We start from the raw sequence: 17,500 nt of genomic DNA, 5'->3' as shown, positions 1-17,500 counted from the left end.
ACAGTTTCTTAAATTCTTAGAATTTGATAACTACACGTGGTTTCTAATTGCTGAAGCTCAACGAGGTCATTTGTCGGATCCTAGGATGATTAGAACTTCCTCACTCGTTTTCTTGCTTTCTCACATTCTCACTTGCACAGTTTCTTAAATTCTTAGAATTTGATAACTACACGTGGTTTCTAATATCTCAAGCTATAATAGAAGACAGATTCCTTTTGTTCATTCGGTATCAGTGACATGATCAGTGTTATCTTTGTTTTTGTCTCTATTAGCACATTTGCTATAGTCTCTACACCTTGTACCTACACAGAAAAACATTATTTTATATATACGCAAAAAATAGAAGCGCTTCAATTCCATTCTTTTTTTCTCTTCTTGCTCATGACTAAATTTCAAGTACTCGATGATATAATTTTTTTTGCAAATGGCCTCCATATCCTGTTACTGAGACATTTCTAATACACCGAAAGAATATATTTTATGGAGAATCATTAGCATAATCAAGAATTAACAAATAAAAGAAAACAGATAAAATAAACATCATTTCTTTTTTACGAAATGAGAGTTATGTAGGATTTGTAGTGACGTCATGACGCTTCGCTTTTGTTTCAGTTACGTTTTCCAAGCGGTCATTTTGAAGGGCCTATTGGGGTGATTGTCTACAAGTGGTCGTAGACTGTGTTTCCCCTTATGGTCTATGACTCAGTGATATTAGACTACATTTCATCACTTGGTCTTAAAGATTACACCAAGGCACCATCCCATGATATCTTTCCCATCTTTCCACACTGTAACCGTTACTAACCATCACCAACCACACACGTGATCCACACACATGCAACATGGTACTCGTCTTTGGCAAGACCTCTAATCTTGCAGACTTCACAAATTTTCCCAACTCAAACATTTGACTAAACACCCACGTAAGATCATAACAGGATGTTTCCAGTGTCGCCACACGAGATGCTTAATGTCACCATAGACACATTGAACCCTTTCTTATAACTACCCCACTTACATTACCATAACGTAATGTATATACACCATATCTAAACACACCCACTAACCATACAACTAACCCCTATATAACAGAACTAACACCTATGCCTATATTTGATAACTAACACATCTTACATACGGCAACCCACCAACCCCCTTTATTACGACGGCTGTGCCGCCGAGAGATAGGACTGCCTAGGTCATCGACCTGGCAGGAAGGACTGTCCAGGTCACCAACCTGGCAAGAGAAGCTGCCCGAGGTCACGTACCCGGCATAGGTCTGTCCAGGTCAGTGACCTGACAGAAGGCCAACCTAAATGGGAAACCTTATCTCACCTGACATCCCAACCTGTAATCGCCATAGTATTACAAAGGCGAAGCATGCCGACAGAAGACCTTTTGGTCCTTAACTAGGTCGGATGTGGAAAAAGTTATAATAATGATGAATAAACAAATCATATTCTTAATAAAACGAAGAAATCACCATCAAGGCATTTCTCGCGCGCATTAAGTCCCCTTCTTATGTAGCAACGCTGTTACATCCACCCCACCTCACTTCTCCCCTTTCACATACCTTCCCTAAGGTGTCTGCAGCCCTGGGGGCTCCCGCCACAGTCCAGAGGTCATCATGTCCCCAGAAGTACCCCGTGGCCACGCTGTACCCTGGGGAAAGAAGGGAGAGGCTCCTTGTGGATCACTGTCGAGAAAGATTCCAGCAAATTATATACCAAACTCTGTACCAACGCCCTATGGCACCGGAACCTGGAAATAGTGCCACACTATTCACCAATCACATGATTCGGTAACAAAGTATGTGGCAGGAGCTTGTGCGTCAAATGAGTTTGAACTTGCAAAGGAGATACAAACAGCAATAGACCTGTTAGTCCTTACGGAGCTGCTTGCGAATAAGCAGTGGAAACAACGAGGAACCACTGACATGATTGAAGTGTATGAGCTCACGATGCTGAGCAATAAGCTAGATTAGAGATCGACCTCATAAATTCATTTCTTTATTATTATTTTTTATCGTTAGAATAGTTTTCGAGAATGGTGTTCAGTTAAGTGTAAGTGAATAGTGTTTCAGTTTGTTCTTAGTGATATTTGCATCTTTACATAGTTGGTGATGATGTACCTCCAGGCTAAATGAAATTGTCAGGCGTTAACCACAATCAATTATTTCACTAAGAATACGTGTTGTAGTGAGTTATCCGAGATAGATATTTACTGTTTAACCCACGGGAGCTCCCCTAAACTGAATAAACTTGACCCTAAGCCTAAGCGCACGTTAAGACGCAAGTGACACAGCACCGAGCAAAGGCAGACATCCTGTTGCTGAATCTAAGAACACGATGAACTTCTCTCCAATTTAAAATGCTTCCGAGTGTATTACTTCAGCATTCCAAGTGAGAGAGAAGCTCAAACTGTACTTCAATTCAGCAACAGGAAGTCTGCCTTTCCTCTGTGCTGTGTTGCCTGTGTTGCGCTTAGGCTTAGAAAGAGGGCTAAATGCGTTCCTGAGCCGAATAAGATCGTCTGGCGGCAACCAGAATGTGTTGACAACCTACCAAAGAGGTCGTAGTCTTTGGAGAGATAGTAATGGTGGGCCACCTCCTCCTGCGTGAAGGCGATGTCCATTGAGGACCAACTTCGTCGACGCCTCCGGCGGGCTTCGACGGGAGTGCTGCTGCTCTCCGTATTCACCACGCTCCCTGTGAAGTAGGCAAAGGAGTTTCAGTACTAAGTAAAGGAGTAGGTGTGTACATGTGTCCATTTCCCATGTTTTAACCACTTCAATACGAGTCAAATTCTCACGCGCAGCATCGGCTGCCATATGTACGATGCATCACACTACTCGCATTATAAAACATAAAGTCACCGCTGTATTGCTCGTTCTCTTTTACTCTGAACAATGATAAACACAGAAAACGTGATCAAACCAGTTCACAGAATCCGGGGGTAACTCGTGTACAACCACAAAAAGTATATATAATCAAGACCCCCGACTTCGGAATCCTCGTATTTACCCATTTGCGGCTCGTGACGCCTACGTGGGAGTCATCGTACCGAAGTGAAAATGGTTTGTGGTCTCACAGCATGAACTAACTCCCCGCAGGAGAATGTGCCAGTGTCCCTTTTTCCCCTTCGCAAGGGGGTGACCGTGTCAGAGCATGAATTGGCTTGGGTGCATATTTCAGTGATGTGGGAAATGGAGCGACGTCACAGACTTGACGTCATGTTCTCGAATAGGAGGATGTGACGTCATTCATAAGACTCGTTTTCCTGCTTGTGTGCTAAAGTTACTTATTTGATTTTTTTTATTAATTTATTTATGTATCTATTCATATTTGACATCTATTCATTTATCAACTTATATACATACCAATTTGAATAAATGTTTATATATCATTCACGTATCTTTTTGTTCATTTATTTATTTATCTATTCATTCATTTATTGGTTTTTATTTACTTACGCATTTGTTAATCAATTCATGTCTTTTTCTTAGCTATTTATATATATATCTATTTCTTCACCCAACCTTATCATGGACTTAATGGTCGCCTGTCGACACCCTTGTGATAACTCGTTAACGTTTGCAAGTACCGCCCTAGTGTGAGAAACTAGTATTGGCAAATGCCCCTTCTCACCCAGAGCACCAACAGCCCAAGCCTCACCTGTCCACTGCCAAATACCAGGGGCTCCGAGGACATACCCCTTTCCGTCCTATCAGAGGAATGGAGTCCGCAAAGTCCGAGGTCCGCAAAGTCCGGGGTGCGGAAGATCCGGGGTCCGCAAAGTCCAGGTCCGCAATATCCGGGATTTGTATATGCCGTTGTCCGCAAAAGGGATCCGCAAAGGTCACAGTCCGTAACATCCGTGATCCGTAGATGCCGTCGTCCGCAAAGTTTATATCCACAAAATCAGGGGTCCGTAGTTGGCAAAGTCCGCAATATCCGGGTCCGCAGCAGCATTTAGAGGGAAGAAGAGACAAGGGAAGAGAAAAGACAGGAGATAAATGATTAATATTTCCACCTAACGAGAAGGTCGGGTGTTATACCTGAGGGAAAAACAAACCCAAGTTATTATAAATGGACAAATGAACTGAGAAGGTACTACGAAAAAAAAATGGCGATAGCTAGGATAAGAATGTAAGTACCCCTATTTCAGAAGAGGGTTTAAAGTCTTCATTACCCCCCACACCCCACGGTGTACTGTGCATTTCATCGTGGCAAGGCTGGACTCTGGGCTGAATAAAATCGTCTAGTGTCTGATACGTGAAGAGCCTTACCTGGGTGATGCTGGCTGAGATGCCTACTTGACCGTATTGATAGTCGTATACAATCTGGTGTGTCACCTCGTCCTGTGTGCGCTGTTTCCCTGAAAGGAATCATGCGACATGACGTCACTGTTGTCTTATAGATTTATTGATATTATTGTTATGTTTTGTTGCTGTTATTACTATTATTTATTATCATTATTATTATTATTTTATTATTATTATTATTATTATTATTATTATTGTTATTATCATTATTGTTATTATTGTTATTAGGACAGGTGGAGTGGGAAGGAACGTACAAGGGACAATAGGAAAGGGGACACAAGATTATACACTCACACAAGAAAAAAAGGAAAAATTATTCAAATCCAAAGTCTAAATGAATTGATAGTATCACGATAATCATTCATGTATCCATGTAACCAGAACAATCATGCAATGATTCTTTTGCGAAAAATAAATACCCAAAATAGACGAATTCAATATATAGATAAACGTATCTATAGATAGCTTACTTGCGGGAACGACCGAGGATGAGATGGATGGATGGGGTGAAAGGGGCGTTGAGCAGGAGGGGAATGACTGTTGAGCAAGGAAGGGAGAAGGGAAGAGATAGGGATGAGTGGAGAATGGATGATACTGTGATGCAAGGAAGGGAGGGGTGGGGGTAGGGAGGGGTTTATGTGTGAATGACATTTGACGCAGCCCGAAGGGATTTCTCCCCGTCTTCTCCTTTTCTGCACGAGGAGACGGAGAATGGGAGAGGTCGCCGATAAAGTGAAGCGGTCTTGCTGTGGATGTGCTGTGTCTTGCTGCATTACTTCTGACCCAGGGCAGTGGGCGGGACGCAGGGATGACCCGTCATCCATGAGGAGGTAAGACAAAAGGGAGGAATGGGTGGTGGATGGGAGCGGAGTAAGTAGGAGTGAAATGGGTGGAAGTGAATACATACCTTTTGACTTAGCTACCTCCCTTGTAAGGGGGAAAAAACCCTTGGTGTATATATATATAGCTAACGCTAGATAACTAAATAACTGAACAAATAAACGAACTTAAGGAAAGTCCTTACTGTAGTCCACGAGCGGAATCGTCTTGGTCCAGTCGACGGAGGAAGTGGAGGAGAGGACGTCGCCGACGAAGGCCCAGTAGCAGGCGCCGTTCATGGAGTAGCCGTCCTTCTCCGCTCGTAGCGAGTTGACCCATCTAGGGGCGCAGGTCTGTTGGGGCATGCATGTATGATGTACTATACATGTATGTGTCTGTATATTTATGTGTATATATATATATATATATATATATATATATATATATATATACATATATACATATATATATTATATATATATGTGTGTGTGTGTGTGTGTGTGTGTGTGTGTGTGTGTATGTATATACATATATATGTGCATATGTATATATATATGTATACATATATATGTATGCATATATATATATACATATATATATACATATACATATATATATATATATATATATATATATATATAATTATATATGGAGAAGGTGGAAGAGTAAGACGCGGGCTAGGGCCGAGTTTATTTCCAACCGGTTTCGCTTAGAGCTTCTTCAGAGGATTAATGCCGGTCAGGAATAAACTCGGCCCTAGACCCGTGTCTTACTCTTGCACCTTCCTCAAACCTCTCACAATGTCTCAACATATATATATATATATATATATATATATATATATATATATATATATATATATATATATATGTATACATATATATATATATATTATATATGAGAGAGAAATAATCTTAAATATATATACATATTTATAATATGTGTGTGTGTGTGTGTGTGTGTGTGTGTGTGTGTGTGTGTGTGTGCGCGCGCGCGCATGTGTATATGATTAATTTTACACGTGTATGTTGACAAGATTGTTCCCAAACTGGCAAATGCCATTAATTTTTCCCTGACAAATCTACGCTAAGACAAAACGAACAGACAACAGAGGCTAAACCATAAGGTTCAACGGAATGGAAAAATCTTGAAAAAAAAAAAAAATCTTTACCAGAATAGGAGCTTCCGGACCGATTCCCACAACGTCCAGCGATCCACCCAGCCACTGGAAATCCTTCCGGTCCCTCCACTGATTTCCAGGGAATCCACCATTATCATTCCCTGCGCCAGAAGAGGAGCATGGGTAAGTGGATGTATCTACACGTCTCGCTGATGCATTGCAAGTCTTCGTCGTTCTCCATCGAGAAGTGTTCTTCGCTGTTATAGTTATTTAGAACACGGAAGGCTTAAACATTGGAAAGAACATGTAGAACATCGAGAAGTGCTCATCACGGTTATGGTTGTAGAACTTGACAAGGATGTTAGTGAACAGAAAACTAGTACTAGTTACTAGACACTAGACCATTTCGTTCAGCATTGAAACAGTTGCCAGGACTCTGCTGAACAGTAATGCATAGGCATGGAATCTATGATGAAATACGTTGGAAAGTACCTGGTTGGTTTAGTGCTATCTATTGTAACTATACACGAAATGTTTCTCCCCCCTTATAAGGGAGGTAGCCAGCCTCCACCCATCCCACTCCCATCTTTCATCTTAGCTCTTCGCTGCTGATCCAGTTGACACCCCCCCCCCCCCATCCGTGGGAAGACCGACGACGACAGCTGTATCTCCTCGGCCTCATCCACTTCCGGTGCCACCCGGGGCGACGGAAGTGACTCAGATATGGACACAGAGGTTACCGATGATGCCTCACTTCAATAACACTGAACTCAGCATTCTCCAGTGGAACATCAACGGGTTCCTCAGGAAGAGATCGTATCTCCTGTCTATCGCTCAGCAATACGATTTCGATATCATTCTTCTACAGAAAACACTACTACGGGAGGAGGTGCGATTCCCGGGTTATCGCACTTTCTCCTTACCCCGCAGTGACACTACGAGAGGCTGCATGGCCCTTGTCAAGGATAGCCTACCCTAAAGCGAAGACACACCAGCCCCATATACTGTGGTGATGGCGTGGAGGCTCATGTGGTCCTCGTACGAGCCCACGAGGCCTTCACCTTCTACAACTTGTACAGGGGCCGCCACGAGGTCTTGGACCTTGGGGAAGTGAGCATCCTCGCTGGGGACAGACTCCTCATCCTCGGAGGGGATTTCAACGCTCACCACCCATCTCTGTCATCCACACAGGGCCCTAATGCTGCTGGGAATCATCTACACCTCACATTGAACTCCTCCCCCGACATCACCCTGCAGAACGACGGATCTCCGACCCAAGTACGGGGAGGCAGGCTCGATGTAACCCACATGATTGACACACTCTCCTCCTGCGCTCGATGGGAAATCCACCCCGTTGTCACCAGTGATCACTTTGCCGTTTGCACGTACATACGGCTTTTGGCTCCTCCACCGGTGATGCCACACATTCCGCGGTGGGCCACATCAAAAGCCAACTGGCCTCTCTTCCCCAACGCTCTAGTGTCCTGGGCAACTGGGTACAACCCTTCGTCATGGGACGTCGACAGCTCGGAGGCGGACTTCTCAGCCGCCCTCCACGCTGCCGCGGATGGGGCGATTCCGCTACAGGGACAGCCCACCCGAAGACACAAGAACCACTGGTACTACAACGAGGAAATGAGAGAGGCTAACCACAGGGTGTGCATGTTCCGCCGCGCCTTCCGACGGAACAGGACACAGGTCACTCTTGCCAACCTCCGAGCGGCAGTTCGCGAGGCGCATGCCACGGCTACGCGTGTCAGGATCAACAAATTTCATGAGTGGTGTGAGGGCTTCAACACCCACACCTCCCTCTCAGAGCTCTGGAGAAAACTACATGTAGCCCCTAACAGGTCTCACCCACGTCTAACCCATCATGTCCCAGTCGAGGTTGGTAGGGAATTCGCCTTTCGAACCAGCAGCGCCTTTCTGCCGCAGCACGCCCAGGAGATGCAGCAGCAGCTTCAGGAGAGAAGGATCCAACACGTCGGGACATGATGGCTCAGACGAACGAGAATGACACAGAATTCATTCTCGGGGAGCTCACGGTCACCCGCAGACCTGACAAGGACACTCCCCCCGGTGAGGATCAAGTCACTTACTCCATGCTGGCACACCTCAGATCTGGAGGAGACGAGGCCTTTCTCCACATAGTCAATGCATCCTGGAGGACTAGCAGACTGCCCACAGCCTGGAAGACGGCCACCATAGTGCCGATTCCCAAACCTAAGGAACCCGGTGCCTACCGCTCCACCGCTCCATCGGCTTGGTCAGTTGCATGGGGAAAACAGCAGAGAGAGTGATACTCAACAGGTTGCTATGGAAACTAGGCCCATTGCAGAAGCGTGTCTACGTTTGTCGCAAGGGCACTGGCACCGCCCACAGTACTGCCAACCTTCTCGCTGCAGTGAGCAGCGAGCCCTCCATCACGATATTCCTCGATATGGAAAAGGCCTTCCAGTTAGCCAGTCCTCCGGCTATCCAAGATACTCTCGCCCCATCCCCTCAACCACAAATTCATCCTCACTCACGGACATGCCCTCCTTTCTTCGCACCCCTCAATCTCACACTCAACTCCGCACTTGAGTGACGTCAAACTCTACAGAAACCCACTCTTCCCACCCACGCGACATCACGACATCTCTCTTCGTCCTCCCACTGTTCCCACTCTCCCGTCCCATCACCATTTTTTTTTTTTTTTCCGCGGACCAGATAGCTGAAAACATGGCGCGCGCTGTCCACATAACCGTTTTCTTCAAAATAATACAGTGAGTACACAAAAATAAATAAAAAGATAAAGACAACCAACATATCTATTCACCAGTACACAAAAAATATAGACAAACTAAAAAAAATTAAGACAACAAACATATTTATTTACCAAAAAGTCTTAGGGAAAAAAATACATTTTTAGTGCTGTAGCGGGCTGGGGGAACCACTCCAGGTGGTGAACCACTTCAGGTGCGGCTGCCCCGTGGTTATGCTTGTTAATTCGCGTCCTAAGGTGCCCAGGTTCGAACCCTTAGAGAGTTGGATGTTACATATCTGTAAGAACTCTGTATTCCCCCCCTCACCCTCTCAGAACCCTCCCCCGTGTTTATCTTTGTAAGACGCCGAGGAAGATGATGATGTCTCTTAAGTATGAGTAGGGCAGGAAGCTAACAGAGGAGAGAGAGAGAGAGAGAGAGAGAGGAAGAGACAGAGAAAGAGACAGAAAGAGAGGGAGAGACAGAGAAAGAAAGAGACAGGAGGAGAGGCAGAGACAGAGAGACAGACAGACAGAAAGAGACAGAAAGGGAGAGAGAGAAAGTTACAGACAGAGAGAGAGGCAAAGAGCGATAGAAAGAGAGAGAGAAAGTGGAAACTTAGTGGTAAGAAAGGAAAGACACCCGCGCTTTAAGCCCACCCTTTCCATGAGCAAATCACGGCACTGCATTTACAAAAAGGAAACTTGAAGAAAAATAAAGAAAAGAATACGGAGGGAGACACAGTTGGTCGAAGAGGTCTTTCTATGGTCGAGGGGTCCCGTCCCTGTCCCCCTTCCTGACCTCCTCCGGGTACTGCCACTCCCAACAGAGTGGCATAGTGTGGACACCGCCACCGACCACCGGAGTTCATGTGTGAACTACTCCGGACCGCCATAAGATGGAGGTCAGGTCGGGTGAGGACAGCACCGCAAACCTAAGAGGAAGAAAAAGAAGAAAGATAAGAAATAGAAGAAGTAGAAGAAGAAAAAATAGAAAGAGAAGAAAAAAGAAATAGAAGAAGCAGAAGAAGAAGAAGAAGAAGAAATAGAAGAAGAAAAAGAAGAAATAGAAGAAGCGAAAGAAGAAGAAGAAATAGAAGGAAAAGAAGAAAAAGAAGATACAAAAGAAGTAGAAAAAGAAGTAGAAAAAGAAGAAGAAGAAATAGAACAAAAGGAAGAAGTAGAAGAAGAAAAAGAAGAAAAGATAAAGGAAAAAAGAAGAAATAGAAAAAGAAGAAGAGAAAGAAGAAGAAACAAAGGAAGAAGAAGAAAAATAAGAAGCAGCAGAAGAAGAACTAGAAGAAGAAGAAGAACCAGAAAAAGAAGAAGAAGCAGAAGAAGAAGAAGAAGAAGAAGAAGAAGAAAATCAGTGAGAGAGAGAGAGACACAATCTGACGGCGACGATACCGCGAGGAGCCTTACCTGTAGAGTCGACCTCGATGGGTGTGCAGGGCGCCTGGGAAGGACGGAGAGGACACAGAAACACCCGGCCTGGCTCCGTCAGCCCGAAGACGGGTGACGAAGGTACACTGCTGTTGCCTCGCGGTGCGCCAACGAAGACCCTGCAGGAGGAGGAGGAGGAGGAGGAGGTGAGAAGCCTACGCCAGGAGGCGATGAGTAGCTGCGACTGAAGCCCTCTCTGTCTGTCTATCAACCTAGCCACCTATGTCTGTCTATCTGCCTGTGTATCTACCTATTTGTCTTTTAAAATATACTCCAACAAAGCGTCAGCAAGGAGTCATGAATGAGGATGAAGACGCACTGATGACGTCATGTCGCACACGCTGATGACGTCATGTCGCGCGCGCGCATGCCAGAGGCGTCTTGACCCAAGAACGAAGAGTCTGCGAGTGACTCAGGAGCTGACGTAACGCCCGTGAATGAAAGTCGACCAAATGCAGACGACTCAGAGACGACTTCATGAATGAAGTCGATCATCTGGTTGGCGACATGTCGGGAGTGCAACGACGTGACAAGAAAGATCACGGCGTTAGGCGAGGTGACAGGACGAAGACGACGAGGAGGGGACTAAAGTCACGGACTGTGGGAGACACCAAAGAGGAGGAGGAGGAGGGGTCGGGGGGACGGGGGAAGATGGTTGCTTGTTATGTAGAAGGAAATTCTCCCCTCCTCCACACTGTACCTTTCTCCGTCTGTCTGTATGTCTGTCTATCTCGTATGTTCTTTCTATACAATTATCCCCTCCCCTCTCTTCTTGTGTCTGTTTTACTCTATATTATCTTTTCGATTATTTTTTATTTTATGTATTCATTATTATCATACTTTTTATAAGAAATACTTAAATTGAGCACTGGGACAGCATACAAATACATGCGCAACATTTTCTTTCCTCATCCAACTGAGTGTGGATGTTTATTTACACGAATCCACATCACAAGTCCGCCAAGTAGGCGACGCCCCTCCCTTCCCTCCCTCCCCTCCTCACCCTCCCTTCTCTTCGTCTTCCCTTCTCTCCCTTCTTCTTCTTCTCTCTCTTCTTTTCCTCTTCGCTCCTCTCTTTCTATTCCTTTCCATCTCTTTGCCCTCCCTTCCTTTTCCTTCCTCTTCCCATACTCTTTCTTCCTTCCATTTTCTTTTTCTCTTTCCCCTTTTTACTTCTTCTTTTTCCTTGCACACACACACACACACACACACACACACACACACACACACACACACACACACACACACACACACACACACACAAGCACGCACGCACTCACATACACTGACATGCTCGTGTAGTGGTACCGGCCCCGACTGCTAACTCAGTTGTCTGAGTTCGATCCCAGTCCAAGGCTAAGAATCGTCACAGCACACACGGCACACACATTGAACACACAACACACACACACACACACACACACACACACACACACACACACACACACACACACACACACCTCTCATGGCGCTGTGGTTAGAGCTCTGGCCTGCCACTACGGAGGTCCGGGTTCGATCCTCGCCCGGGGCTGAAATAATATCAGTATCGCAGCGCTGAGGGGTGTTACTCCAACTCTCGTGGGCGGGGAGTTGGGGGTGTGTGTGTGTGTGCAAGGTCATAGCATTACCCATAGATCGGACCTACGAGCTCTGAGCTCTCTTCCAGGAGGGAAATAGCTGTCGATCACGAGTCCAACACGTGATCTAAAGACCAAGTGAATACACACACCATTTCTCCCCCCCCCACCTCCCTCCCCTGTCCTTCCTTCTTCCTTTCTGTCCCCGCCCCTTGTATTCACTAGTGATTACATCTCCCTCGCACCTATGTGGTGGACTGTTGCATGATGGACACTGATAAAAGCAAGATTAAGAAATGACCGATAAGATTAGTCTACCGCGACGTCGATGCATCTGTCGGCATTTCCGAGATGGGTAATTGCCTAATAAGCTCGTGAGTCCCTGTGCAATGTAGTATGATAACCGTGGGCATGAGAAAAAGCGTCATGCAATTGTTTAAAGATTGCATACTTTCAAGAAGACATATGCATATAGCCACGTAGGAAGATTCGTAGTCATATATATATATATATATATATATATATATATATATATATATATATATGTATATATATATATATGAGGACAGGGAGGAATCAGAAACACGAGAAAGGTTCTTCTCGTGTTTCCGTTTCCTCTTTGCCCTCAAGTTTGTCACGATGAATAATCATATATATATATATATATATATATATATATGTGTGTGTGTGTGTATATATGTGTGCAATAAAAACACTAGGAGCGTATGTTCACAAATGCGTAAGTAACCACTAGGAAAAGTAAACTAACGAAGCAGAGCGCTTTCGTATAATTACATCTTCAGTGCAGATGTAATTATACGAAAGCGCTCTGCTTCGTTAGTTTACTTTTCCTAATGGTTACTTACGCATGTATATGTGTGTATATATATGTATATATATATATATATATAATATACGTCTTTTTTTTTTTTTTTGAGAAAGGTGATACGGATGATTGTTAGTGGTTAGTTATTTGTGATCATATTGAGGTGTTTGAATAGAAATGTCTATGGATAGTTCGTGCAAGGTGCAAGTGACTCTTCGTGAATAATACATTTTCGTAATGACCGATACATTTCCGGTCACCGTTGCATCATTTGCATGGCAGACAATTTTTTTTTTTTTTTCTTATGTGTTTTGTACATCAAAACCCACTTTTCACAGAAGTATCCTTTGTAGATTATTTATTTATCTATATATTTATTAACCATTTTATCTTATTTTTATGTCTATTCATTTACTTATTTATTTGATCTCATTTTTTCTATCTGATTCTCTTTTATTTATCAATTTATATAGTTTCACTTTATTCATTTGTTTATCTATTTATTTTTGTTTTATTTTTATTAACATTTTTTCTCTTTGGGATTTTTTTTTTTTTTTTTTTCTCTCCCTGAGATTTTTTTTTTAATTCCTGAGATATCTGGTACGTTAGTTCAACGTGTGCACCTACGCCATTCCTCAAGTCCCAAATTGGGCTTAAGGCTTAAAGCTTAAAGCTTAAGCCGCTGACTCATTAACAGCCGGAAGGAACTGACAGAGGGGATGAACCGAATCCTGAGAAAAATCCAAAAATTCGTCAGGAATTAACAGGAAGTTGACGGGACAAGGCAAACGCCTGCACACAAAAATCCAAACTGATAACTACAACCGAAGAGTGCACACACGTGCACACGCACACACGCACATACGCATTACCCATATATTGTTATATATGAGCTCTGAGCTCTCTTCCGGGAGGGTAATAGCTGTCGATCACGAGTCCAATACGTGATCCAAGGCCATGGTGAATCACCATGGTAAATCACACACACACACGCACACATGCGTGCACACATACACGAAGTCCAAATATACATAAACACACATACACATACACACGTGCGCATACACACATACACACACACATACTCACACACTCACACACTCACACACCTCATACGTATCAAACCTTCTAAGCTTTTATTCAAGAGCGATTGATGTGTTGCAAGAGAAAGTGGGTTGGGTGGATTGTGTGTACTTGGACCTAGAGAAGACAATCGGAGGAGCCAGATGGAGAGGAAGACGCGGAAGCACAGAATGTTGGGTGAACGATCAATGAAATATCTTGAGTGATTGGTCAGTTTCAAAGGTGTCCAGGAACACGGAAAGGAAGATAAGATATTCCAGGATAGAAAGATGGATGTCAGATTAATAGCCTGGACAGTAGACGAGGTGAAAAGGCAAAAGTAAACGTGATCATCGAACTCTACTCTTAAGGTGACTTCGGGAGAAGGAGAATGGATTAGGATGTGTTATACTGAGGAACTTGTAAAGTCGATGGTTTCTGGGTGACCCTGGAGAAGAGCTTGAGGACAAGGAAGACAGATGCCAATTGGAGGAATGAAAGGTTAATTATGACCTGGTGGTAGACTATTTAGAAGAATAATTATCAGGAACACGAGAGAGAGGGAGAGAGAGAAAGAGATGCATATGTGTATGTCCAAGTATAAGGTGTGAGGTAGAAGGAAAGAACTCAGGAGAGATCTTGATGTGTTTTTTAATCTGCCGTTACGGACATAGATCTTCCTCAGAGATGCTACCGCAGAGTTAAGCCCGAAACGTAAGAAAAAAAAAAAAAAAAAAAATAAAAAAAAAAAAAAATTATATATATATATATATATATATATCAAACTCTTTCCTGAGTTCTTTCGTTCTATCCCCTACCTTGTACATGCCCGTATGGACTACTCTCATACGCGTAAATCTAGAACTGTATGGAATTAGCATTTGCCGAGAAGTCAATCATAATAAACGCCATGTGATCACAGAGCGCTTATTGTTACGACGTTCCGCTTGTTACAGTTTCATCAGGTACATTTGTTTCCGAAGATATCTCACAGGAAATCACATCCCATTTAGATATCACATGCGAGTTTGTCAGCACGTAACAGTTCCGGGCTAAAGCCTCGCTGATAACGAGTGCTGACGCACCACAGAAGTTAAAGAAATTGACATCAAGGTGTCGGGGTTGTCTTGCATGCTCCGGCAGCCGCCTCGTGAATCCATGAATTCATTTGTCTTAATGCTTTCTTAGATGTTTTGAGAGAGTAATCGGTACTGTTTCCACTAGCAGGGCTTACCCAGTTCACTGCATTGTAACATCACTCGAGAACTGATAAATGAGGAGTAAAATCTAAAGAAACTAAACTGGGACTTGTCTTCTTCTTTTAATTTCGTTGTTTCGTTTATTTGTTTCATTTACTTGTTTTTGGCGTTTTTTGCTTGTTTTTTTATGCATCCTACCTTGTTAGTAACATATACATTATATGTATACACACGCGCGCACACACACACACACACACACACAATGTATATATATATATATATATGTATATATATATATATGTATATATATATATATATATATGTATATATATATATATATATATACACACTCTTGTGTATGCAAAAAATGTATTTTCTTCAGCCCTAAACATAGAAAACGTGACAAAAAACGTTCCCAAATTCTATCCATCTTGGTGACTTACCCAGCTTGATCCCCCGAGCGGTAGAGAGCCACACTGTAACCGAAGTAAGGCGTTCTCTCCCAGTTCGAGGGAGGCGAATAACCAGGTTCTCGGACAACCAAGGGTGAGGTAGTGTCGAGGTTGAAAGCTATCGAAGTAGGCAGGAGGCAGGAGAAGGAACACACGGCGGCCAGCGCGAGGGTGATGCCCCGGATAAGGGCGATTCCACCGCTTCGAGGTCTAACTCGAGTTCGAGTGTGAGGTAAAACATTCTTCAAAACAGAATCACAGTCACTTGGAGCCATTGCACGATTTACCTCTTTGTTTGGTAGTTCGGTAGTTATTACACAAAAAGTAAGTTTAAATGCCAATAATAACAGAAACTTGGGTAGTTTTTCACTCAAACGCGAAATTAAGAGGTGGCGAGGGACCCAAGTTTTCACAACACTCCTGTCCTGTCGACTGAAAGAAACTGCTCGACGAAGCTCTATCTTATACTACATATCGAGGTTCTTATCTGCCCCCACCGTGGTACCTCCCACTACTAGGACTGTGAATACCAACCTCTTACTGCTGATAAAACAAATTAAGAAAGAAGTAAATAGATAAATAAAGACGCATGAATTTTCTTGCCCACGTCTGCCTCAGTCTATGTCTTCCAATGACAATCTCTTTACAACGTCTTAGCCTCATTCTGTTCTTTATATTTTTCTTTCTAATATCATCTCACCATCCCTCACTCTCTCCCACCTTTCATCTCTTTCTTGTTTCCCTCCGAGTTATCACTCCCACTTCCCTTTCTCAAGGTCACACATAAACATTGAAACATTCCTTTGCAAATTGTTTACCCTTCTCCACACATAAACATTGAAAAACTCGATTGCGAACTGTTTACCTTTCCTCTTAGCTCCCCTGACTTCCTCCACCAGTTACTACATTCTATCTTAAAAAAAAAAAAAATCGTCTCTTTCTTGCATCTCTCCTCTTCCCCCATTCCCCGCTCCCACCCATCCACCTCCACCTTTACTCTCGCTCATCTTTGCCATAATTCGTTTCACTACTAAACCGCACTTCACATTTAATGACACCCTCGCCGTGATTAAATCCTTCTCAAGAATTGGGAACAGAAGATAGGCAAGAACTAGTTTACCAGCAGAGTGGTTAAGGAATGGATTAAACTTAGTAACCACGTAATGAGCGCTAAAACAATTGGCTGTTTCAAGAAAAGACGAGGTAATTTTATGGATACGAATGGCAGGTGTTAAGGGACACGTAACTGCCTAGTGTAGGCCTTATGGTCTCTTGTAGTCCCTTCCATTTTTTATCTTCTTATGAATGATTCTTTGCGCTCGCACCAGGCACTGTCCCCGGCACCGCGAAGAGAGCAGTGAAAGAAGATAACCACCGCCCAAAATGGGAGGAGCTCTCGAACTTGTGACAGCTCGTCAAACTCTTGAAGAACCGACGGAACCCATGTACCTCGACATTTGAGTGACAACACCATTCGTCAACTTCCGGTTTCCTAATTGTGTGTGTGTGTGTGTGTGTGTTTGTGTGTATCTGTGTATGTGTGCGAGTGTGTGTGTGTGTGTGTGTGTGAATGCGCGTGTTTGTGTGCGAGCGTGTGTTCGTGTGTATGTACATGTATGTGTGCATGTGTGTGTATGTGTATGTATGCGCGTGTATGTGTGATTCGCCATGATCTTGGATCACGTGTTGGACTCGTAATCGAGAGCTATTTCCCTTCCGGAAGAGAACTCAGAGCTCATAGGACCGATCTATGGGTAATGCTGTGACCTTACACGCATATACGCCCCCAATTCCCCACCCATGAGAGTTGGAGTAACAACCCGCAGCGCAGTGATACTGAAATTATTTCACCTCTGGGCGGGATTCGAACCCGGACCGCCGTAGTGGCAGCGGGGAACTCTACCAACTGCGCCACAAGTTGTGTATATGTGAGTA

General features: G+C 43.8%; 1 protein-coding gene across 2 annotated transcripts in view; it reads right to left on the bottom strand.

Moving 5' to 3' along the window:
- Positions 1-16,021, bottom strand: part of LOC143032735 (integrin alpha-5-like) — a 38,104-nt gene extending 22,083 nt beyond the window's left edge. For both annotated transcript variants that reach the window (XM_076197677.1, XM_076197676.1), the window contains exons 1-8: positions 15,557-16,021; positions 10,429-10,568; positions 6,315-6,424; positions 5,349-5,496; positions 4,289-4,377; positions 3,675-3,723; positions 2,565-2,708; positions 1,574-1,662 (exon numbers count right to left, since the gene is read on the bottom strand). In XM_076197677.1, the coding sequence (XP_076053792.1) occupies positions 1,574-1,662; positions 2,565-2,708; positions 3,675-3,723; positions 4,289-4,377; positions 5,349-5,496; positions 6,315-6,424; positions 10,429-10,568; positions 15,557-15,840 (1,053 nt within the window). In that variant the 5' untranslated portion in view covers positions 15,841-16,021. The remainder of the gene's footprint in view (positions 1-1,573; positions 1,663-2,564; positions 2,709-3,674; positions 3,724-4,288; positions 4,378-5,348; positions 5,497-6,314; positions 6,425-10,428; positions 10,569-15,556) is intronic.
- Between the last annotated feature and the right edge of the window lie 1,479 nt (positions 16,022-17,500).

This window comes from Oratosquilla oratoria, chromosome 14 (assembly GCF_046742065.1).
Source record: "Oratosquilla oratoria isolate Oo_2021 chromosome 14, ASM4674206v1, whole genome shotgun sequence".
Classification (NCBI taxonomy): Eukaryota; Metazoa; Arthropoda; class Malacostraca; order Stomatopoda; family Squillidae; genus Oratosquilla; species Oratosquilla oratoria.
The sequence above is the reverse complement of the archived record's forward strand: the minus strand, read 5'-3'. Positions and strand labels throughout refer to the sequence as shown.